Source organism: Bos grunniens, chromosome 3 (assembly GCF_055505025.1).
Source record: "Bos grunniens cultivar Pamir isolate PY7600 chromosome 3, Bosgru_T2T1.0, whole genome shotgun sequence".
In the NCBI taxonomy this organism is placed as follows: domain Eukaryota; kingdom Metazoa; phylum Chordata; class Mammalia; order Artiodactyla; family Bovidae; genus Bos; species Bos grunniens.
In genome coordinates, this window is record NC_141167.1 from 37569615 (window position 1) to 37595718 (window position 26104).

The 26104-nt window shown below is 37.1% G+C and overlaps 1 protein-coding gene across 13 annotated transcripts in view; it reads left to right on the forward strand.

Annotated features, from left to right (window-relative positions):
* Positions 1-26104, forward strand: part of PATJ (PATJ crumbs cell polarity complex component) — a 389086-nt gene that overhangs the window by 28010 nt on the left and 334972 nt on the right. For all 13 annotated transcript variants that reach the window (XM_086394286.1, XM_086394288.1, XM_086394293.1 and 10 more), the window contains exons 6-10: positions 5648-5843; positions 7991-8119; positions 17379-17597; positions 21339-21441; positions 24069-24160. In XM_086394286.1, the coding sequence (XP_086250412.1) occupies positions 5648-5843; positions 7991-8119; positions 17379-17597; positions 21339-21441; positions 24069-24160 (739 nt within the window). The remainder of the gene's footprint in view (positions 1-5647; positions 5844-7990; positions 8120-17378; positions 17598-21338; positions 21442-24068; positions 24161-26104) is intronic.

The window sequence follows — 26104 nt, forward strand, 5'->3', positions numbered from 1 at the left end:
GTGAGCACTTCAGAAAAGAAGAGTTTCATATTTGAGTGTGTAAAGACTTGTCACCACAGCTAAGTAGTCAGGGAGCTTCCCAGAAGCAATGGTGCTTAAGGGAAATTTGAGAGGCAACAGTGGAGTCTCCAGAGCGCAGAAGGTACCGGGGAGAGGAATAGATACTTCACCTGTAGCCCTGAGAAGAGGTGGAACACAGCTCATATCTTAGGAGTGTGTCTGGTGTTTATCTGATGTGGTAGCTTAGTGCAAGGCAGTGCAAAAAATTGCTAGAGAGAGGTAGAGGCCAGCCATGCAAGACCTTCTGGATCATTTTAAATGGTCTTTCTTTCTTCTGAGGATTCTCCACATAGAACTGTGTTATATCAGGAGCTTACTGAACATCCTTTGGCTCTTGAAGTCATGGAAATCCATTATTTCTGAATGTTGCAGTGGAGAGAAAAGAACTGGTCTCACCTCGAACGCAAAGTGTGAATTTATTTATATATATAGTATGAGAGAGTTAAATTATAAATAATAGTAGGAGTAAAGTGAGTTGAGCTTTAGAATGTATCAAAATAATATTTTCCAGAAGACTTCTGCAGTTTGTTTATTTTGGGTTAAGTTTATATTCCCTAGGCAGATACTGACTGGAAAGAAATGAGATGTCCTAGAAGTCTACTGGGTAGAGGAAAAGGTAGATTAAAATAGAATTGATTTCCAGAAAATAGAAAATTTTAGTGTGAGTAAATTAAGGACCAACGTATTGTAAAATGAGTTAATAATATATCAGGGTCAAAAAGATTCAAGAGTAACTTGTTCATTTGGGATTAATTAAGAAATTTCCCTTAATGAGTAAGCTGTGAGTAGGAATTTAGGTGAAGAAGTTAGACGAAGGAGGATGTGGGAGATGGGAAAATGGAAGGTGATTCCTGGATATTGTTCTGGAGTGGTCATATTTAAAAATAAATGTTCCTTAAAAAAAAAAAAAAAAAGATTTCTTCAGGACTAGGGAGAAGTTCACAAGCAACATTTTCAATGTTAAAAAATATATATTTCAAAATTATGAAAATCATTATGAAAGTAATACATGGCTATAATATAAAATATAGAAATATATTAACTCCTCCTACCCACCAAAAAGCTCCTGGACTTTGACTACCCTGAGAAAACTGTAGGAAACGCATTGGAATGTTTTTTTGGGCTGCACCCTGTCACTTGCGTGATGTTAGTTTCCCAACTAGAAATTGAACCCAGGCCACAGCACTGAAAGTGCTGAGTCCTAACCACTGGACTGTCAAGAAATTCACTAGAATGTTTTCTTTTTCATAAAGACAAGGTCTTAAAGTATGTACAATTTTATATCATATTGTTGTTCTCTAATATAAACCTTTCCTAATATAATAAAAGGATATATGTAAGCAACATTTTTAATGCAATGTGACCTATTTTAAGAGCCACCCACAATTTTGGCATCAAAAATGAAATAACTAGTTAGTTCCAAGGTGCTGCTGCTGCTGCTAAGTCACTTCAGTCGTGTCTGACTCTGTGCGACCCCATAGACGGCAGCCCATCAGGCTCCCCCGTCCCTGGGATTCTCCAGGAAAGAACACTGGAGTGGGTTGCCATTTCCTTCTCCAATGCAGGAAAGTGAAAAGTGAAAGTGAAGTCGCTCAGTCGTGTCTGACTCTTAGCGTGTCCGACTCTTAGCGACCCCTCGTACTGCAGCCTACCAGGCTCCTCCATCCATGGGATTTTCCAGGCAAGAGTACCAAAGGAGAGTATAAAACATCTCAGTCCCTCTTCTCAGGAAACTTAAAATCTAGTAGGGAAGGATGTAGCTAGCTCTGTGGACAGCTAACTTAGTAAAATGAATGCTTAATGAGTGATAAGCAAGTAGCTCAGAGCATCATGATAATGAGATGAGTGATGAAGAGACAGGAGACAGAAGCAAAGACACTTTGTTGCAACATGGAGGGTGGATTGAATTTGGCTGAGTGGAGTGGAAGGGCATTAGAGATAGAGAAAACCATTTACACAAAAGCAGAAAATACCAGACATGTTTAAGAGGAAAAGAGTAGATTAGGATAGTTAGAAAAGGGGTTTATATAGAGAGAGAGGAAGCCAAGTTGGAAGAGTACTTTGGGGCCAAATGTAGTGGCCTTTGAATACCAGTCAAGTTTACACTGTGTCCTAGAGGTCAGGAGCTACTGAATTCTGGTCCTTGATGAAGTTTTGCTGAATCTGCTGCTGTGACCTGAGAAAAGCATAAGGGTGATATGAATTTTCATAATTCTAAATTTATGAATTATACTTCTCTGTTCTGAGATGATCCCTTCTCAGAGAGATTTTTACTTTTGAAGGTTAAAGAAGTTCTTTTATGAAACAGTCATGACAAAATTCTTTCCTTTGACGCTCCTTCCCTGGTGGCTCAGATGATAAAGCATCTGCCTATGATGTGGGAGACCCGGCTTCGATCCCTGGGTCGGGAAGATTCTCTGGAGAAGGAAATGGCAGCTCACTCCAGTACTCTTGCCTGTGGATTGAGGAACCTGGTGGGCTACAGTCCATGGGGTTGCAAAGAGTTGGACACAACTGAGCGTCTTTGCTTCACTGGCCAACAACCATAGACAGTCATTATATACTTTTGAGATGAGAAATACCAGCACAGTTCAGTTCAGTTCAGTCTCTCAGTTGTGTCCAGCTCTTTGTGACCCTATGGACTGCAGCACGCCAGGCCTCCCTGTCCATCACCAACTCCTGGAGTTTACTCAAACTCATGTCCATTGAGTCAGTGATGCCATCCAACCATCTAATCCTCTATAGTCCCCTTCTTTTCCCACCTTTCCCAGCATCAGGGTCTTTTCAAATGAGTCAGCTCTTTGCATCAGGTGGCCAATGTATTGGAGTTTCAGCTTCAACATCAGTCCTTCCAATGAATATTCAGGACTGATTTCCTTGAGGATAGACTGGTTGGATCTCCTTGCAGATTCAGCACAGGAGAGCCTAGAAAAATAAACCTTGAGGAATTTTGCAAGTCAGGCTTTAGGTATTAGATATGGATCTCAGTTGGATGGTTGACATTGAGAATAGAAAGGAGAGATGGGTGGATACAACAGAGATAAAGATAAGGAACTGTGGAAATAATGAAGAGGATGTGGGGTGTTTAGGAGATAATGAAGTCATATATTGTAAACCAGAGTAAATCCTACTCTTAGTATGTACTTTAAGAAGTTACAGAGTATGGTTTACAGTCAGACTCTTTAGATAAGATGCTAAACTCCCTTTAATTTCTTACATGTAAAATTTAAAGTACTTTAAAAGGTGATTATAAAGACTAAAGTAGATAATGCCTGTAAAGCATTTAGCAGAGTTTCTGGCTCCTAATAAGTGCTCAAAAAATATTAACTATATTGAACATTTCTGGAGGACGGCATGGCAAGCCAGTCCAGTATTATTAGATACTTGAGTATTCAGGACTGATTTCCTTGAGGATTGACTGGTTTGAACTCTTTGCAGTCCAAGGGACTCTCAAGAGTCTTCTCCAACACCATAGTTCAAAAGCATCAATTCTTTGGTGCTCAGCTTTCTTTATAGTCCCACTCTCACATCCATACAAGACTACTGGAAAAACCATAGCTTTGACTAGACCTTTGTTGGTAACCAGTACTCTTGTCTAGAAAATTCCATGGATGGAGGAGCCTTTTGGGCTACAGTCCATGGGGTCACAAAGAGTCAGACACGACTGAGTGACTTCACTTTCTTTGTTGGTAAAGTAATGTTTCTGCTTTGTAATATGCTGTCTAGGTTTGTCATAGCTTTTCTTCCAAGGAGCAAGTGTCTTTTAATTTCATGGCTGTGGTCAACATCTGCAGTAATTTTGGAGCCCAAGAAAATAAAGTCTCTTACTGTTTCCATTGTTTCCCCATCTATTTGCCATGAAGTGATGGGACTGGATGCCATGATCATAGTTTTCTAAATGCTGAGTTTTTAGCCAACTTTTTCACTCTCCTCTTGCACTTTCATCAAGAGGCTCTAGTTCTTCATTTTCTGCCATAAGGGTGGTGTCATCTGCATATCTGAGGTTATTAATATTTCTCCCGGCAATCTTGATTCCAGCTTGTGCTTCATCCAGCCCAGCATTTCACATGATGTACTTTGCTTATAAGTTAAATAAGCAGGGTAACAATATACAGCCTTGACCTACTCCTTTCCCGATTTGGAACCAGTCTGTTGTTGATGTCCAGTTCTAACTATTGCTTCTTGACCTGCATACAGATTTCTCAGGGGGAAGGTCAGGTGGTCTGGTATTCCCATCTCTTGAAGAATTTTTCAGTTTGTTGAGACCCACACAGTCAAAGGCTTTAGCGTATTCAATAAAGGAGAAGTAGATGTTTTTCTGGAACTCTTTTGCTTTTTTGATGATCCAACGGATGTTGGTAATTTGATTTCTGGTTCTTCGCCTTTTCTAAATCCAGCTTGAACATCTGGAAGTTCATGATTCATTGGTTCATGTACCAAGCCTGGCTTGGAGAATTTTGGATATTACTTTGCTAGCGTGTGAGATGTGTACAATTGTGCAGTAGTTTGAACATTCTTGGACTTTGCCTTTCTTTGGGATTGGAATGAAAACTGACCTTTTCCAGTCCTGTGGCCTGGAATTTGGCTGAATTTTCCAAATTTGCTGGCATATTGAGTGCAGCACTTTCATAGCATCGTCTTTTAGGATTTGAAATAGCTCAACTGGAATTCTATCATCTCCACTAGCTTTGTTCGTAGTGATGCTTCCTACATAGTCTACTGGAGAAGGGAATGGCAAACCACTTTAGTATTCTTGCTTTGAGGACATATGTATACCCATGGCTGATTCATGTTGATGTATGGCAGAAACCAATTAAAATAAATTAATTAAAAATATTAACTATAATAGCGCTTTTTTTCCTTAAGATTTTGCTGATTTCTTTTTTTTTTTAAATATCCTGTTTTCCTTGGTTAGCAGCTGGGGATTGGTGATGGGAAGGAGATAAGGGCTCAGATATAGATTTGGAAATAATCTCTCTTGCTTTTCAAGGAGAGTTTAGCTTCTATTGACAAATGTTGGAGAAGTAAGGGACAATGGAGATGGGGTGAATCTGCTAGAGTGGAGGTTATTGGTGACCATATAGCCCTATATTGGTACACAGAGAAGTCAGATTGGAAGGAGTTCAGGGGTACAGGGTGGTGCCGCAATGAGGACAATGCCTATACTTGCAAAACTTTAGCACTGGGGCCCTATACATTCTTTTTGCTTATTTTCCAGCCAAATGGCTTTTAAAATGGTGTGGTGTGTAGGGATGCACTACTTAATTGCTTAATTAGCTAATAAGTGCTTTGATGAAAAGCACTCTGAAGAGCTCTGTTACATTATGCAATTAAATATTTCAATAATTGTATTAAGTGAAGTAGTACCATAAGGTATAAACTACTTGAATAATACATCTTGAAAATCAGGCTATTTGGTTGGGAGGGGAGTTTGGGGAAGAATAGATACATGTATGTGTATGGCTGAGTCACTTTGCTGTCCACCTGAAACTATCACAACATTGTTACTCGGCTGTACTCCAATATAAAATAGAAAGTTAGAAAAATCTAGCTGTTATATCACTTAATATTTTCTTCTATCATCAAGGGATCAAAGGTTAAGGGAAAATGATCAAATATTGGCTATTAATCACACGCCACTGGATCAGAACATTTCCCACCAGCAAGCAATTGCATTGTTACAAGAAACCACTGGATCTTTGCGTCTAATCGTGGCCAGGGAGCCAGTCCACACAAAAAGCAGCATTTCTACCAGCCTACCTGATGCAAATCTGCCTGACACAGTGAGTTGCAAATTTGGAAAAATCCTTAATTTTGAATCATACCTTTGTTTTTTAATAAGTGTAAAGATATTTAGAAGATGTCATTTTACTTGTCATAGTTCAAGAAAGATTACATCTCCAAAGACAGCATTAGCATGTTAAACAGGATAGTTGATGAACAGTTTTTGTCGTATTTTTCAGTGTCCTCTGATTCTCCTTGTTTAAGGTTTTTATTTAATGTAGGGGGTAATTTATAGTATTGGGTGTAATTTGTTTGGTAATGGAAAGAGTTCCTTGGTCATGTAACCACTTAACTAATTAAGCAGGAGTTTTTATTAGAGATTTACTATGAGTATCTTAAGATTTGGTTATTTGCTTTAAAAATGTTATTTTTATAAGTTGGATTTTTTATGCCTAGATTATGGATACTGCAAAATTACAGAAGTTTTTTTTTTTTTTTTTTTTACATGTAAGGATGTGTACTGAACAATTTAAAAGAATAAAAGTTTAAAAAAAAGAATAAAAGTTTATGTTCCTTTGGGAATCTTTAAACTTGCTTTGTAACATTTCACAGATTTTGACCTGCATCTTCAGAACACAATCTAATAAATCTTATTTTCTTATAACACTAAGTGCTGGCTGATTTATTTAATTTTCATTCATTAGGAAAAAGAAAAAATAGACTTTCTGGGTACAGTACAAGGTCACAACACTAATGTACAGACATTTTCCCTATTGTAATCAGTAATATTTATGCAACACAATTTATATAATAAATGGAATGAACAAAGTGGGAAGTTGCTTAGCACAGTGGTTAAGAATAAGGAGTCCGGTATCAGGCTAAGGTGGGTTCAAGTCCAGCTCTTACTTCATAACTGAGTCTTACTGGGCAAATGCTTTGAGTTCTCCACACCTCAGTTTCATCATTTGTTGCTTGGAAGTAATAACAAAGTGTCTAGTTCATAGAGATGTTGTCTAGTTCACAGAGATGTTGTGAGGATTAAATGAAACTGCATTAAATGTGAGGCTTAAATGAGAATGCATATTAACTGCTGTCCCTAATTCAGGCATTTTTAGCAAACATTGTTGCTTCCTGGATACTAGATATTGTTCCAGGTGTGAATCTATTAGATATTCCTGATAACTCTGGTTATTTTTAACATTGTGTAATAACTTTCCAATTTAGTATAATAGAAAAACTAAGTATGTCCTAATGTCTTGAGGGGTAGACTTTTGCCCTGCAGGTGGATTATGTGGATTTAATGTATACTTCTGATGGAGCCTGCTGTTAGAGGAAAAATGCTAATGTCTTTTAGTCTGATTTGTATAATCCTTTGCCAATATCTTCAGTTGGGTCTACATTTCTTCTTCAGAGTCTCTTCAATCATTCTGGTCACTCTGTCCTTCTCACCATCTTATGCTTCACACTGCTGCCAGATTCTTTCTAAATCACTGTTTTGCTCCTGTTGTTTCCTCTTCTAAAACCTTCATTTATTCTCCTTATCTAAGCCTAGCTTTGTTCTTAAATTTCCCTTTTGCTTGAATGTATTTTTTCTTTGTAGAGCAATTAAAATGCTGCCTTTTCCTTGAAAGTGTTAGTCGCTCAGTCATGTCCAACTCCTTGCTACTGCATGGACTATAGCCTGTGAGGCTCCTCGGGCCATGGAATTCTCCAGGCAAGAATACTGGAGTGGGTTGCCTTTTTTCCTTGAAGTCTTTCATAATTTTTCATTGGATTTGACCTCTTGTCTCTATAGCCCTCCCATCTTTATTTTATTATTCTCTTTTAATTCAGATAAACACGTGTTTATTGGTTCCTCCTAGGTGACTGGTACTGTGCTAGGTATCAGACATAGACAGGGGAATGAGGCAATGTGTTTCTGTCTGCTTGGAGCTATAGTGTCTTCTGATCCAATATTCTGTCTTATATTTTAATTGTTTATGTTTTAGTTTACCTCTCCACCAGATTATAAAATCCTTAAGAGGATCTCTGATCTTATAGAAATCATCTCTGAGTCACTAGAAAGTTGACTTGATATTTAATATTTAATATTTAATACTGTATACTAATATATAATACTGTATATACTAATAATTACTGTATTGGTAAGCAATGAATGTATGTGTTTTTACTAAAACTTTGGTTTTTGCTTGCTATTACTTTGTAGATTCGTTGGGGCCATATTGAAGATGTTGAGCTCATTAATGATGGCTCTGGATTAGGTTTTGGAATCGTTGGGGGAAAATCAAGTGGTGTCGTTGTAAGAACTATAGTTCCTGGAGGATTAGCAGATCGAGTAAGTTGACCTTCTTTGATTTCATTTTGGTTTTATACAATTTAAATTGTATGGCTTAAAATGTAAATATGTAACATGGGTTACTAGAATTATGATTCTGTGACCAGAACTTAAGGATAGCTAAAAATGTTTTTTTCTGTAAGTGTTAATGTGTACTCACTCTGCTTTATTTTAAAAAGCTCCTAAATCAACATTTTTAGGTGTGTCTGTATGGGTTTTTTTTTGCCCTGTGATTGACAGTCATCTTGACTCGATCAAAAGACAATATTTTTTATTGAAAGGAATCATTAATGGGTATTGCATTCTGAGTATCTATTTTATTTTCTCCCTGTGTATCTCTCAAGGGTGTAAATGTTAAGATCAGATAGTACAATGATTACAAAATTTTATCCCAATATTGCATGAGATAAATTTCACTAGAATTACAATTTTTTGACATTATAAATAAAAATACTACCCTTCATGATTTAGCAGTGTTTAAGCTGAAAGTGGGCCACTATAAAATTTATCAACTATTTCTGCTTAGTTTTACATTGAAGAAAATGTTAAGTACTGCATTGAATTTTTAAAAAGCACTTTAGAAATTTGAAGCTACTTAATAGTGAGTTCATGTTACGTAGACTGTCCATGATAGTCAGTATGACGTATAAATTGTATGGGTTCACGTCTTTGTTGTTGTTGCTGTTTAGTTGCTAAGTTGTGTCTGACTCTTTTGCGACCCTGTGAACTGGAGCCTGCCAGGCTCCTCTGTCCATAGGATTTATGTCCAGTATATGGACATTTATTCCTTCATTAAAGTATTAATAAAAACATGTAAACATAAAAGTATCAATAAATGTGAACATACAGAGTATTAGTAAAAAACATATAAAGTAACAATAAAAATGAACTTCCTGTGCACGTATAGCTTTGAGGCAAACTTCTCAGCTCCCTATTTCTAGTCAAGATTGTTTCTCCTTATACAAACTGTGGAGCTACTAATATTCCTATTATTCTTTCAGCAGCTAAGTTTATTTATTTAGCATAATGGCTTTCAGAGTTTTGTCTGTGGGCCCTGAGGGTCCCTGAGTTTCTTGCAGGGGGTTTATAACATCAAAATGACTTACATAATAATACTAAGATGCATTAGCCTTTTCACCATGTTGACATTTGCACTGATGATGAACAAGCAGTGGTAGACTAGGCCAGCCGTTGCCTTTGTATGTATTTGAGCAATGGCACCAAGCCGCACTAGGAGTCATTGCTTTCTTCTTTACCATGTGCTTGCAACAACAACAAAAATGGCAGTTTCACTTTAAAAAGTGCAATAAAAACTAATCTAAGTAAAGTTTGACCTTTAAATGCATGTCTTTGTAATATTGTGTTGCAGAATGGAGTATGGCATATAGGACTTCTGCCATATACTAAAGTACGTACGGTGGTTGTCTTGAGGAAAAACATTTGTGAGACAAAGTGGCCACTTTTTAATATGGAACAGCATTTTAATTTTTAAAATTTACTTGAGTTTTTAGTTTTTTGCCTTTATTCACAAAACTTTTTGAGATTTGATTTTTTTGAGATACATTATTTTAGTTTTAGGTATACAGAATAATGATGTGATACTTCTGTATATTATCACCACACTGAGTCTAGTTAACATCCATTACCACATAGTTACAATTTTTTTTCTTGTGAAAAGAGCTTTTAAGATCTACTCTCTTAGCAGCTTTCAGGTATACAATACAGTATTTTTACCCATAGTCACCATGCTGTGGTTTACATCCCTATGGTTTACTTATTTTATAGCTGAAATTTTGTTTCTTTGACCTTCTTCATCCATTTTGCCCACCTTGCACCCTGCCTTACCAGCAGCTGCCAATCTAGAATGTTATTTTTATTTTTGAAAGAATAACTGATAGAAAAATTATTATTCAGGCTTGGCTATCTGGTAGACGTTTCCTTGAAATGAATGATGTAAGCCTGTTACTTAAAGGAAAATAGCTAACAGCATTTGTTACTGGTGATAATTTGAATTTTCAAGCAGAAATTAGAATTTTGGAAAATATTCCTCTGATTAGATTCTTAGTGATATTCAGTTTAGCTCAGTTCAGACACTCAGTTGTGCTCGACTCTTTGCAACCCCATGAACCTTAGCATGCCAGGCCTCCCTGTCCATCACCAACTCCCGGAGTCCACCCAAACCCATGTCCATTGTGTTGGTGATGCCATCAAACTATCTCATCTTCTGTCGTCCCCTTCTCCTCCTGCCCTCAATCTTTCCCAGCATCAGGGTCTTTTCAAATGAGTCAGCTCTCCGCATCTGGTGGCCAAAGTATTGGAGTTTCAGCTTCAACATCAGTCCCTCCAGTGAACACCCAGGACTAATCTCCTTTAGGATGGACTGGTTGGATCTCCTTGCAGTCCAAGGGACTCTCAAGAGTCTTCTCCAACACCAGGGTTCAAAAGCATCAATTCTTTGGTGCTCAGCTTTCTTTATAGTCCAACTCTCACATCCATACATGACCACTGGGAAAACCATAGCCTTGACTAGATGGACGTTTGTTGACAAAGTAATGTCTCTGCTTTTTAATATGCTGTCTAGGTTGGTCATAACTTTCCTTCCAAGGAGCAAGCGTCTTGTAATTTCATGGCTGCAATCACCATCTGCAGTGATTTTGGAGCCCAGAAAATTAAAGTCAGCCACTGTTTCCACTGTTTCCCCATCTATTTGCCATGAAGTGATGGGACTGGATGCCATGATCTTCGTTTTCTGAATGTTGAGCTTTAAGCCAACTTTTTTACTCTCTTCTTTCACTTTCATCAGAAGGCTCTTTAGTTCTTCTTCACTTTCTGCCATAAGGGTGGTGTCATCTGCATATCTGAGGTTATTGATATTTCTCCCAGCAATCTTGATTCTAGCTTGTGCTTCCTCTAGCCCAGCATTTCTCATAATGTACTCTGCATATAAGTTAAATAAGCAGGGTGATAATATACAGCCTTGATGTGCTCCTTTTCCTATTTGGAACCAGTCTGTTGTTCCATGTCCAGTTCTAACTGTTGCTTCCTGACCTGCATACAGGTTTCTCAAGAGGCAGGTCAGGTGGTCTGGTATTCCCATCTCTTTCAGAATTGTCCACAGTTTATTGTGATCCACACCATCAAAGGCTTTGGCAGAGTCAATAAAGCAGAAATAGATGTTTTTCTGGAACTCTCTTGCTTTTTCAATGATCCAGCAGATGTTGGCAATTTGGTCTCTGGTTCCTCTGCCTTTCCTAAAACCAACTTGAACATCTGGAAGTTCACGGTTCACATATTGCTGAAGCCTGGCTTGGAGAATTTTGAGCATTACTTTACTAGTGTGTGAGATGAGTGTAATTGTGCAGTAGTTTGAGCATTCTTTGGCATTTCCTTTCTTTGGGATTGGAATGAAAACTGACCTTTTCCAGTCCTGTGGCCACTGATGAGTTTTCCAAATTTGTTGACATATTGAGTGCAGCACTTTCACAGCATCATCTTTTAGGATTTGAAATAGCTCAACTGGAATTCCATTGTCTCCACTAACTTTGTTCGTAGTGATGCTTCTAAGGCCCACTTGACTTCACATTCCAGGATGTCTGGTTCTAGGTGAGTGATCACACCATTGTGATTATCTGGGTCGTGAAGATCTTTTTTGTATAGTTCTTCTGTGTATTCTTGCCACCTCTTCTTAATATCTAATGCTTCTGTTAGGTCCATACCATTTCTGTCCTTTATTGAGCCCATCTTTGCATGAAACGTTCCTTTGGTATCTCTAATTTTCTTGTATAGATCTTAATGATATTAATAAGTATGATTTTTTAATATTAAATAATGTATTGATCATATGTCAGTATTTAGAAAATCTGCGTAGCTGTGAGTCCGTTTTTTCCAAAGATCAGTGTATAGAATGGCAAAATAATATATAGGTAAAAGAAATCCATTCATAATTCAAGATTGATGAATAGATTTTAATTAAATGTTATCTGAAAACTTGTTGATGTTTCAGATTCCACATTGCAACTAATTTTTAAGAAATCATCACTTGTCAAGTTTTGGTACGTTATCAAAGAATTAGGCTGAAAGAGCTATGGAAATACTCTCCCATTTTCCAAATATATATCTGATGAAGGCCAGAGTTTCTTTGTATACGTCAACCACAGCAACACGTGGCAACACACTGAATGCTGAAGCAAATGTGAAAATTCAGCTGTCTTCTTTTAAGCCAGATATTAAGGAGATTTGTAACAATTTAAGAATGCTGTTCTTAAAAAAAAAAGAATGTTGTTCTTCTCGCAATTTTTTGTTTGTTTTAGAAAATAGATTTTTTATATAATTGGGCACCAGAGTTTAACCAAGATGACACACAAAGTGTAACCGTGGTACCGTCTATCACTACAGTCAAGATAATGAACATATTCATCACCCACAAAGATCTATGCCCTTTTGTAGTCCCTATTCCTTCATCCTCAATTATTTTTGAGTGTAAAGGAGATCAAGAAGGTTGAGAATGGTCATTTTATGGGTGTTCAAAACATATCTGTGGCACGAAACAAATAATAATCTTTAAGAGTTTTGTTTTTTTTTTGTGAAAAATTTAGCAACTTAGATGAAATATTGTGGAATATTTTGGCATCTTTTCCCACTCAACCCCCCTCCTTTCAGTTCAGTTCAGTTCAGTTGCTCAGTCGTATCTCACTCTTTGAGACCCCATGGACTGCAGCACGCCAGGCTTCCCTGTCCATCATCAGCTCCTGGAGTTTACTCAAACTTATGTCCATTGAGTTAGTGATGCCATTCCAACCATCTCATCCCCTGTTGTCCCCCTGCTTTAGCAATTTTAATAGACTTATTTGCTAGAGTAGCATTTTTCAAGATGCAAAGTGGTTATTATTAGAGAACAAAGGGTCAAAGAAATTTAGAAAGTACCAAGTTAAAATCAAGTAGATTTCTTTACTGTAAGAATTATAAGCTATTAAATACTGATGTACATTATGAATTTTCACAAGGAGAATGTGATATGCAGATTTTCCATTGGTGGCACTGTTAATAAAAGCCCAGGTCTGATTTTCACCCTTTCCTGGAAGGGATTGTCGCTGTTTCAGGTCTTCAGAATGGGGTGGTCATGTGCCCATCAGAGTCATAATGTAGAAGTGAGTTTTTATGCTAGACTTTGTTATCTGCCTAATATACAGTATTCTTGTATAATTCTTAAAACAGTCATAAATTTTATTACCAAATTATAGATATGGAAACTTAAGAAATTGCCCAAAGCTACACAACTTAAAAATGGCAGTGTCAGAATTGAGCCCACATGTGGCAGATTAACTGTTTAAATCTACTTATTCAGAGTCGATCCCAGTGTTTTCATTTTCTTGTGTACACCTGTCCAGGGTTGGTCACGCCTTTCAGGGAATTGCCAGCTCTAACAGTAATATTGCTGTTGGCTTTCTTATATAAGGAATATGTGCTGTGCTGTTTTAGTCCCTCGGTCATGTCCAACTCTATGGGACCCCATGGACTGTAGCCCACCAGGCTCCTCTGTCCATGAGGATTCTCTAGGCAAGGGAGTGGGTTACCATGCCCTTTCAAGGGGATCTTCCCAATCCAGGGATCGAATCTGGACCTCCCGCATTGCAGGCAGATTCTTTACTGTCTGAATCACCAGGGAAGTCCCAGAATATTGGAGTGGGCAGCCTATCCTTCTCCTGGGGATCTTCCTGACCCAGGAATCAAATCAGGGTCTTCTGCACTGCAGGCAGATTCTTACCAGCTGAAGTACCAGGGAAGCCCATGGTGAGACCTAAATATAGAGGACAGAGCAGTATTCTCTTTCCTCTCCTCCTCATCCCAGCTAAATGGCAGATCAAATCTCTTCAACTAACTCTGTGTTTTGTTGCTAAATCTTTAGAGTTGTTGCTTATGTAGCCTGATTATGGCTTTAAAATTATTAAAGGGAACATTGTTTTTCATTAAAATGTACTCATACTTTTGACTATTAATACTCACTGTTGACTATGGCAATCTTCATGGTAAGGGAGTATGAATGTCTTAGGTCCTTAGTTAGATGTGGCTGAGATTGATCGTAAAGTGATACTTACATTCTGCTAAAGGGATTAATTAATACTAAATACTTTCTTTAAAGACTATAAACTTGTGTAACAGAAAGTTAGAAAAGCAAGTCAGTGTTTCTTATTTTAAAAAGTTCATAAAATGGCCCCTTGTCTTTCCTTTTGTGTACATATCAGTCAGTATGGGGTAGAGTTGGGGGTTATGGCAAAGAAAACCTGAGTCTACAGAAGTATCAGAAATGAATGCATCTGAGAATGCTGTAAGCAAGACACTAGGCTAAAGCTTTTGACATGTAGTATTGAGTTTAGTGCTTACAACTCAACGAGAGGGGAATTTATCCCCATCTTGCTTAAAGAAGGATCTGAGATTTATGTAGGATCAGTAACTGATCTGTGGCCCTACACCTTGACCAAAGTAGTGCTAGGATAAACTTGGATGTGTCTGACTCCAATGGCTTTACTTGTCATTTTACTGTTTACTGCCTCTAATGTTGTAAATGAAATGAAAAAATATTGATTTATATGACGTTTTTAGAAATGTTCATTGGTACATAGTTACAGTGAGGGGCTTCCTTGGTGGCTCGTTGATAAAGAACTTGCCAGTACAGAAGTGAGTTTGATCTTTGGGTCAAAAAGATTCCCTGGAGAAGGAAATGGCAATCCACTCCAGTACTCTTACGTGGGAAATCCCATGGACAGAGGAGCCTGACAGGCTGCAGTTCATGGTGGGGTCTCAAGAGTCAGACAGGGCTTATTGACTAAACAAGAACAACAACAAGTTACAATGAGCAATCAGTGGATGTTATTAGGGTCAATTCCATGGATAGGAAAATTATTTGATATTGTCCCAAGGTACTCTCCAAAATTCACAGTACCTGAAATATACATCTTTTGAGAATTCTGTTCAGCTATTTCAGAAATTTTCCGCAGTTAGAAGTGTTTTTTTTTTTTTTTAATTGGTATAGGCATGTAAAACTTCTTTGTTTTATAGAAATCTCTTTCATGTGCTGTGGAGAAATTCTAGGGACATCAAATATATTGAGTTACCCTGTTTTCTCCCAAAGCTGACTTGTAGAGCACAACCTATTTAAAAGTTGTCATGAAGTATTGACTTTTTGGTATCAGGCAATTATGAGTCATGTTATAATAGCTATCCATAATGGGACCAGCCAAGGATTAGAGAGTGGGCGTGAACTATTGAGGAAAGTGAGGAATTTTCTTTCTAGAATAATCAAGCATTCCCTGGTGGCTCAGATGGTAAAGAATAATCAAGGCCCAGCTTGAGGCCCCTGAACAGTTGGTTATTCCCAGTAATTTTGCTTTATGTCTATAAACTGGTATTTTCCCTATCCTTCAAAATTATTGGTGAGGGCTCTGGAGATTTGAGTAGCATAGGGTGGACGTACTTATTTTGGTTTGGCCAAAATTTTCATTTGGTTAGTGAATCTGTTCAGTAAAATTCTTCGTGAAAATGATAATGTCTTTTATTTTTACTTAAAACAGTGTAAACTTTTTGGCCACCCAATACTTAGTGCCTTCCTTTAATTCCTTAAGGGAAAGAGCATTTATTTTATGAAGTCATTATTTTCTCAGAGAAGGCAATGGCACCCCACTCCAGTACTCTTGTCTGGAAAATCCCATGGACGGTGGAGCCTGGTAGGCTGCATGCCATGGGGTCGCAGAGTCGGACATGACTGAAGCAACTTAGCGGGAGCAGCAGCAGCAGCATTATTTTCTGTCAATGACATGTTGCCTTTTAATTAAAGACCAATGATAGAAATAGCTTGGAATCAAAAGTGGTAATAATTTCATTTTCTAAATTGAGTAGGTATTTAGTGTTATTTTTTAATTTTCAGAGAAACATTTATTTCTTTTGTAGCTCAGACCTAAAATCCTTTAGATTTTCAAATAGTTTTTGAATTGAAATTATCATGTATAACAACCTAGCAGAGAACTTACAATACAGAGTAATAAATATTTTTTAAACCCATAAATGCTATGGATTATGCTAATTCAGCATGGACATGCTAACTTGAATTAAAGTATTTTTTTCTTTAAAAAAAAAAACTATATAAATGATACTGTGTTTTCTCTGTAACAGTGTATTACCCCTTCCTCAGCTATTTTAATTTTTTGCCTTTCATACTATCTTTGCCCTTATGCATAATTTTTTCTTTCTTTTGAAAGAATCTGTGCATTAATAAACTTTTATATTTGAACGTGTGATTAGCATGCTATGACTGAATTTTGGCATAGCTATTTATTGGCTATCATTGATTTATGATTTCTGTTAAAGAACAAAAAGGACTTTATACCTTTTAGTTTCCTTCTACAATAGACAGGCTCTGAAAGGAGAATGTTAATCAGAAAGTATCAGTAATATGCAGTATTTGGGGCCGCCGGACTTTAAAAGTTAGCTGTCATTTTGGTGTCTTTCCTATCAATCTGATTATGATTGTTTTTGCACTTGTGAATTCTGTATAGCACCTGTTTTTCTGAAAGAAGAAAATGTTTGACTTTCGGTGACAGGTGCAAATTATCTGCATCATTTTAAATTGAGTTGAGGTAAAATAGGGAAAAAATAATGCTTAGGAAATGACTAAATATGTACTTAGCATGAAATGTCCTTTGTCCAAGTCAAGTATGCAAATACTTATCTCCATATTCTTTATTCTGTGTTCAGGGCATAATTTTGTTCAAGAATCATTTATTCACAGAAGCATCTTACCCTTATTTTTCATGAGTACTGACTGTCAAGTAGTTGGTTATTTTATTTCATGTTTGTTGCATTGGTAAAAATAGAATATCAAATTATCAATGCTTAAAGTAGAAATCCAGCAATTAGTTTTTTCTTCTTCCATAATAATTTCCTCCTTGCACCTATTCCTTTTCTCTAAGTCTTTCCAAATGTTTCTGAATTGAATTGCCTTTCTGTTTCACAACTTCTGTTTGCTTGCAGTAGCTTCTAGTGCCTTCTGCAGAATTCACAGTAAAGCATATAGTTTTCTCATTATTTTGATCTAACACCTTCTTTCATACAGGTTTCTACAAAACTGGGGAAAAGGAAGGATGGGGAATAGACTTTAGTTTTAAGGCCTCTTTTCTTTCTCCTGCTGATGAATTGTTATTAATGAGTGAAATTAGATCAATGATTTCTCAGAATAGTTTTGTTTTTCTGTTTTCTTGGATTAAAGGATGGAAGACTCAAAACAGGGGATCACATCTTGAAGATTGGTGGCACAAATGTGCAGGGAATGACCAGTGAGCAAGTTGCGCAAGTGCTAAGGAACTGTGGGAATTCTGTCAGGATGCTTGTTGCAAGAGACCCAGTTGGTGAAATTTCCATAACCCCTCCTACTCCTGCAGCCTTGCCTGTTGCTTTGCCTGCTGTGGCCAATAGGAGCCCTAGTTCTGTGAGTATACAAATTATTCTTTCATCATAGATTCAGTACTGGGTGTGATACATTGCCGGATTAGAAATGCTTTCAGTTCCAAGTGCTGTGTGGATGTGGGTCATGTCTCAGTGCTCAACAATGAAGCAGAGGAGAGCCCAACTTGGAGATACTAGACAAGTTTGATTTTCTTCTTTGTCATTTCTCAGGGTTAAGGTTTCAACTTCCCTGAGCCTCTACTACTCATCTGTAAATTGGAGACTATAATACCTGCCATTCCTATTTCATTAGATTGGTGAAGAAATATCCAGGTAGTGGAGGGGAAATTTTAAATACTGGTCAATGTATGAGTATTATCATTGATAAGACCAAACTGGCCAAAGGCAATAGACACTAGTAATAATAATATCCTGATTGCTAACAATTGTTATAGTTATATAATAATCATTATTATTAATCATTCTCAAGCACCTAGATTTATCCAAGTCATCTGAATTCTTTGGAAGAATTCTGCAAGATAGGTCTTATCCATTCAATAGATGAGGAGATGGGAGTCCAGATAACTTATTAAAGGTCATATAGGTAGTAAGTTGCAAACTGGGGTTTGAATTTTTGGTCCCTTTTAAGCTCTTTGTTTGTTTGTTTTTTCCTTCCAGTCTTACTGAGATATAATTGACATATAGCACTTTATAAGTTTAAGGTGTACAGCATAGTGATTTAATTTATATACATCGTGAAGTAATCATCACACAGTAAGTTTAGTGAACATCCATTATCTCTATCTGTATAGGTACACAATTAAAAAAGTAGAAAAAATTTTTTCTTGTGATGAGAACTCAGGATTTACTCTCAACTTTTATATATAATATATGATGCTAATTATACTTATCATGTTGTACCTTACATCCCTAGTACTTATTTATCTTAAAACTGAGAATTTGTAGCTTTTGAACACCTTAATCTGGCCCCCTCACCCTTCAATTCCAAGCTCTTTCCAACCATATCACAGGCTCTGAATCAGGAGATAATGAGGTGAAAGGAAATAAATAGTTTTTAAAAGGAGGAGCCAGGAAGAAGAGGAAAGAAAAGAGAAGTGATTATGGCAGAAGAGGGTGGAAAGCCACCTCTCATATTCATTTGAGGAACCATTTGCTGTCTTCTGGAAAGGCTTTCCCTAATGGGAACCACAGGAGAAGAAGTTTTCTGTCAGAGATATTAGAATCTGTCAGAGGTAATAGAATTAGATATATAATTCTAATATCTCTGACAGATATTCTTCTTTTGATTTCTTCTCCAAACTTGTTAGAACCATTTTCTTTTCCCTCCATTACTTTGGATCTCTGAAGACTTCTACATTGTAATGAGGGACCAATGTAGCTGTGTGGTCAGTGAGAATTTGATGCAATCAGTTATTTACTTTTTATTGTTAAAGGTTCGAATTGAAAGCAAGGTGTTATGTTTTTAGACACCTTGAAGTTCAAGCTGGTTTTAGAAAAGGCAGAGGAACCAGAGATCCAATTGCCAGCATCCGTTGGATCATTGAAAACGCAAGAGAGTTCCAGAAAAACATCCATTTCTGCATTATTGACTATGCCAAAGACTTTGACTGTGTGGATCACCACAAATTGTGGAAAATTCTTAAACAGATGGGAATACCTGACCTGCCTCTTGAGAAATCTATATACAGGTCAGGAAGCAACAGTTAGAACTAGACGTGGAACAACAGACTGTTTCCAGATCGGGAAAGGAGTAGGTCAAGGCTGTATATTGTCACCGTGCTTATTTAACTTATATGCAGAGTACATCTGGAGAAGGCAATGGCAGTTCACTCCAGTATTCTTGCCTGGAAAATCCCATGGATGGAGGAGCCTGGTAGGCTGCAGTCCATGGGGTCACTAGGAGTCGGACATGACAGAGCGACTTAACTTTCACTTTTCACTTTCATGCATTGGAGAAGGAAATGGCAACCCACTCCAATATTCTTGCCTGGAGAATCCCAGGGACGGGGGAGCCTGGTGGGCTGCCGTCTATGGGGTCCCACAGAGTTGGACACGACTGAAGTGACTTAGCAGCAGCAGCAGCGGCAGCAGAGTATATCATGCGAAATGCTGGGCTGGATGAAGCACAAGCTGGAATCATTTTGCCAGGAGAAATATCAATAACCTCAGATATGCAAATGATACCACCCTTATGGCAGAAAGTGAAGAGGAACTAAAGAGCTTCTTGATGAAAGTGAAAGTGGAGAGTGAAAAGGTTGCCTTAAAGCTCAACATTCAGAAAACTAAGATCATGACATCTGGTCCCATCACTTCTTGGCAAATAGATGGGGAAACAGTGGCTGACTTTATTTTTTTGGGCTCCAAAATCACTGCAGATGGTGACTGCAGCCATGAAATTAAAAGATGCTTACTCTTTGGAAGAAAAGTTATGACCAACCTAGATAGCATATTCAAAAGCAGAGACATTACTTTGCCAACAAAGGTCCGTCTAGTCAAGGCTATGGTTTTTCCAGTAGTCATGTATGGATGTGAGAGTTGGACTATAAAGAAAGCTGAGTGCCAAAGAATTGATGCTTTTGAAGTGTGGTGTTGGAGAAGACTCTTGAGAGTCCCTTGGCTGCAAGGATATCCACCCAGTCCATCCTAAAGGAGATCAGTCCTGAATATTCATTGGAGGGACTGATGTTGAAGCTGAAACTCCAATACTTTGGCCACCTGATGTGAAGAACTGACTCATTGGAAAAGACCCTGATGCTAGGAAAGATTGAAGGCGGGAGGAGAAGGGGACAACAAAGGATGAGGTGGCTGGATGGCATCACCGACCAATGAACATGAGCTTGAGTAAACTCCGGGAGTTGGTGATGGACAGGGAGGCCAGTTGTGTTGCAGTCCATGGGGTCACAAAGAGTTGGACACCATTGAGTGAATGAACTGAACTGAACTGCTTTTTTACAGAAAAAAATTTTTTTTTTTTACAGAAAATTTTTAATTAGAAGACAAATAATGATAAGTTTTAGGTTAACACTTTTTGCTCATAATAATTATTAGTATAATTAGTCTTCCATTTGTTTCTTTTTCTTTACATTAAATTCTTTCAGATCCAAATTTATGGTGAGTTTTTTCTAAGTGGCTGTATTAATTTTTTATCATTGTGTGACAAATTATCACAAACTTAGTGGCCTGAAGCAATACCCATGGTTGGTCCACATTTCTGTAGGTCAGAAGTCTTGGTGAACTTGGCTGGGTTCTGCTTAGATTCTTACAAAAGCTAAATCAGGTTATGGGCCTGGCTGGGCTCTTAGCTAGATACTCTAGGGACAGTTCATTTCCAAACTCTGTCATATTGTTTGTGGAATAGAGTTTCTTATAGCCGTAGAACCAAAAGTCTCTACTGTCTGTAAACAGAGGACGTCTTTCAGCTCTTTAAGGCCCCTTGTGTTCCTTCTCACATGATGCCTCCTTCTTCAAACCACAGGTCCAGTCCTTATGCTTCACATCTTTTTCACATCCCTTTCTACCATCAATAGGAGAAAACTCTCTGCTTTTGAAGGATGCCTTCTTAGGTTAGACTCCCTGGATAATTTCCCTTTTTCATGACATAAACACAGGAATGGCATCAGGGATCAAAAGTCGTGAGGACAATCTTAAAATTCTGTGTACCACAGGTCTTCAGAAAATACTTGACAAACCATTCACAAATTGCCTTTATACATACAGTTATATAACTAAACATTATACATAATAAGATTATTTTTCTTTTCAGGACAATGCTACTCTTTTTGAAACTTATGATGTTGAACTCATTAAAAAAGATGGACAAAGTCTTGGGATTAGAATTGTTGGCTATGTTGGAACGTCTCAGACAGGTAGATGAATCATCTCTGTTTTATATTTGGAAATAATTGTAAAGGATGTTAAAGTTTCTAGACAATAAAATTAAATATATGCAGATTTTAATTTAAACATTGAACAATAAAACCACGAATCTGTAATAGCAACTAGTTACAAAAAATGATTAGAGAATCAGTTTTATCTCAGTAGTTTTATAGCTGGCTCAATAGTCATTAACAAAAGAATTTAATTATCCAACACAATGTATAACATTTGAATTATACCTCCTCTTGTTTCTAAGATGTATATTTTGAATATTGTGAGTGTTACATATTATGGCATTTTATATGTGATAAAGTAAAATGATTACTGCTTGTATTTCGTATTGTGAATGTCAAAAAATATTGCTATTATGTTTAATCATCAAAAGAAGATAAAATGAACACTTTAATTAGAATTATTTTTCTTTCATATAAAGGGAATACTTGTAAGAATAAGTGAATGCAAGAATAAGTGCCCAAGTATGTCTGAATAATATTCCCTGAACTCTTTCATGCAAAGCTCTGGTAATTTTCACTGTATGAGTTATCCTATTATGATAAGAAATAACTGTAAAAAGGAAAAATAAATCTTTTTCACGAATATTTGCTTGTAAGATGAAAAGTTAGAGTTATGAAATGTTCTAGTGTTTTAAAAATTGCAAGGTTAGAGAGTTAATTTTTTAAAGTTACTATTTTGCATTTTATAGCAGGTGGGAAAGATTAAAAGTGCTAATGTATTCAGAGTCCTGAATGAAATTCATGTCAGACCACCTTGTGCTATTTTAGCCTAATGGAATAGCTGCTTTCAGACCTGTAGATATTTCTGAGTGCCACCATTTTTAGGTTTAGAATTTAAATGAGTTCCAAAAGAGCTAAGTATGGATTACATAATAATGTTGCCAAAAAAACCCTGTGTTGAGTAGCTCTTAATATGCTGTCCGGTTAGAGAAATCATGGCTAAGTTCCTAAACTTGTGGTTTAGGAAGCTTTATTGCATTAAGTTTTCAAGTTGTAAACCTAGCAATATACTTACAGAGTAAAATGCAGTGAGTAGCTGATAGATAATTGAGAAAAATTGATGTTTATATTACCGAATGAAGAAAAGAAACATTTTACTTTACCCTCAAAAGAAGTTTTTGGGACTTGAGCAGGGAATGGAGAAGTAGCATTGAATCCAAAAACTAGAATATTCTATAACTCAGTATGCTTTTTAATGTGCAGTCTTTCAAAATAATTTTTGCTTTATTCTTTGGAACTTTTGAGCAGTTGATTTGCTTAGTTTCAGAGGGAGTAGAAAAATGAATGTAAGAAATGTCTGTTCAGGGAGACAAATGTGTAAATAACTCTCAGTTGTTTGAGGATAAATGAAATATATGTTTTAGCAGAGATACAAATAAACTCATCATATGGCAGATGAAAAACTCATTCTGACAGAGGGAAATGGAGAATTCACAAAGAAATAGGTATTTGTACTAAACATGGTAAAGGAGAAGGATTTTGATAGAGGGAATGAGATCAACAGGAAGAAAAAAAATTAGAAAAGGGATACAATCATGAAAATACTTGGAGCTTTGGTGGAACATCATGAGTCTCGTGTGTCTAGACTTCTGTCTTATTGGAGCGGATGGTAGTTGGAAGTCGAAGTGAAAAAGAGAGTTTGGGGCAAATTATGGAAGTCCTTCAATGTGATTCTATCAAACTTACATTTTATTACATAGGCTGTAGGAATCCATTGATGTTTATTTGCCTTCTATAGACAATATTTTAAGTGCATTTGAAATTAAGATAAAAGTGTAAAATCATCCAGAGCTATGGTCTTTCTTTTTCTAACTTCTCTTCCAACCCCTTCCCATAGGCATGTATAGTTTTTATATAGTTGTAATTTATATATGGAGAAGGCAATGGCACCCCACTCCAGTACTCTTGCCTGGAAAATCCCATGGACGGAGGAGCCTGGTAGGCTGCAGTCCATGGGGTCGCTAGGAGTCGAATACGATGGAGCGACTTCACTTTCACTTTTCACTTTCATGCATTGGAGAAGGAAATGGCAACCCACTCCAGTGTTCTTGCCTGGAGAATCCCAGGGACGGGGGAGCCTGGTGGGCTGCCGTCTATGGAATCACACAGAGTCGGACATGACTGAAGTGACTTAGCAGCAGAAGCAATTTATATATACATATCATGAGATCTAAAGATAGACAGATAGAAGCTAATGTGAGTAGTCAACTAAATATAGGCACGAAAACCTACTAGGACTCTCTTGTCTTCATGCTGGTAAGTAATGATGAAGGCTTATGCCAGGTCACCAGTGAGAAGGGAGAAAAACTAAGAGAAGGTAAGACTTAATCTGAGCTCTCCTGAATTCCAGCTGATATTGGAGTGCATTTCATCGAGGTTCCATTACTGATTATTTTTCCAAAAATAGGTATCAGTCAAATCATTTCAAATTCGAGTCACTTGTGATGGTGACAGTTTGAAATAATCCATCAGTTTCTCTGCTTGTGTTCAGAACAGCATTTATCAAGCCTCTAGTGAGCCCCTTTAGCTAATTAACCTCTTGATATGAATTTTGCAATCAAGGCCTAATTAGAGCTTTTTTCCATATGTTTTGTGCATCTTAGGAGAAGCTTCAGGGATTTATGTGAAAAGTATAATACCTGGCAGCGCCGCATATCACAATGGTCAGATTCAAGTGAATGACCAGATAGTTGCTGTAAGTAACTGCCCTCTGTTACAGGATTGAATCAAGTTGAGGGAGGGGGGAGTTATCATTATTATAATATATATGCAATGGAAATGGCTTAATATAGTTTTATAATGTTTTAAAAAATTAAGTTTGTACAATGAAATCTTATCAATTTGGACTCTCATGGTCCTTAATTTTTTTAATTAAAAACTTTTTTTTAATTGAAGTACAAGGTGATTTGCAGTGTTGTGCCAATCTCTGCTATATAGCAAAGTGACTCTGTTTTACACACACATATATATATATATACACATTCTTTTTTAATATTCTTTTCCACTGTGGTTCATCCCATGAAATTGGATATTGTTTTCCATATTATACAGTAGTTATTTATCCATTCTAATTTTTTTTTAACTGCCTGTGAAGAATGGAGTCATTAATGGTTTTGGTAGGGGAAAAAAATACTACATACATATGTATATTATATAATATGCCTACACATATATTTGAAAGATTCTCTAACATTCTCCTAGAAAACACTTTTCAAGCACCTCTTTGTGTTCTTTAAATTCATCAATTTTATATGTAATTAATAGACCATTTACTGGAACTATTTATCATTGTGAAAGTAGTTTTTCTATTAACAGTAATTAAAAAATTTTTTTTAATTGAAGGATAATTGCTTTAGAATGTTATGTTGGTTTCTGTCATACACATGAATCAGCCATAGGTATACATATGTCCTTTCCTTCTTACATAGTAATTTTGAGGATATACAGAATTGAGATATTCTATGTATGTGAGAATATAGTCATTGCCTTTCATCAATTGAGATTGGTATTTCCTCCATTTAGTAGAAATTAGTTTAATTTTACAGTTTATTTTCATAATAATTTTGAAGCAGGTAGACACACATTTAATTTAGTGATTCAATCAGAAACAAATGTTGGTATAATTTGAATGTTTGTCCTTCACGTCCATCTAAGGAAGCCCCTTTCATGACCCTTGGCTTTCCAGTATTGGCTTAAGAAATGTTGCTGGAATTGACCATTTGGGGACTGGTGATAAAACTTTGGAGAAAATCTTAGGGAAAAAGTTAAGCAGTGGTTTGACTAGCTTGAAGAAGATTGAGTGAGGAGACCTACTAGTTCTGTTGGACTTAAGAGTGTGATTCCCTGGGCCCAGCAAAGAGATGAAGTTTCCAGAGCCCTGAAGACAAGGGGTCTTCAAAATATGGACTCATTTTCCACTCTACCTTCCTTGGCTGAGCAGCTGCTAAGAACAAAGACTGCATCTCTTGATTCCTGGCAAACAAATGCAACTTTGCTCCACAAATTGGTTGCTTCTCTGAGGTACCCACCTGTACATTTGGGGAGAAACTTCAGGAACAAGGTGAGGAGCAGCAGTCCTTCAATGAGACTGGAGAGATCTTAGGAAAAAATCTGTCATGAAGGAGGCAGTGAGTGGGTCAAGTAGAGGAGGTGGCTGTTAAGATGATTAGGAAGCTGGAGAGACAGAAGAAATGCTTGAAGAAGGAAAAGAGAGGGCTGGCTGCAGTTGCCCTGCCATCTTCAGAAAGCAGTAGTATCCCAGAGGAGTGTGAGGAGACAAGAGAAAGACCCCCAAAAAAGAAAAACGAAGAGCCCCAGGAGGCTCTCAGAAGAATGGAATGGAAGACTCTTCTGTCTCCTTCTCCAAACCCAAGAAGAAGAAATCTTTTTTCTAAGGAGGAGCTGGTAGTGATCTTGAAGAAACAGCTGGCAGTAGAAGTCTTTCCAAGAGGAAGAAAACTTTCACCAAAGAAGAACCAGTTAGTGACCCTGAAGAGTCAGGAAGCAAGAGAGTCCCAAGGAAAAGAGGAAATTGTCTTCCAAGGAGGAGCCACTCAGCAGTGGACCTGAAGAGGTTACTGCCAGCAAGAGCAGTAACTCCAAGCAAAAGCAAAAGCTCGGAAAGCTCCCCCAGGAAAAT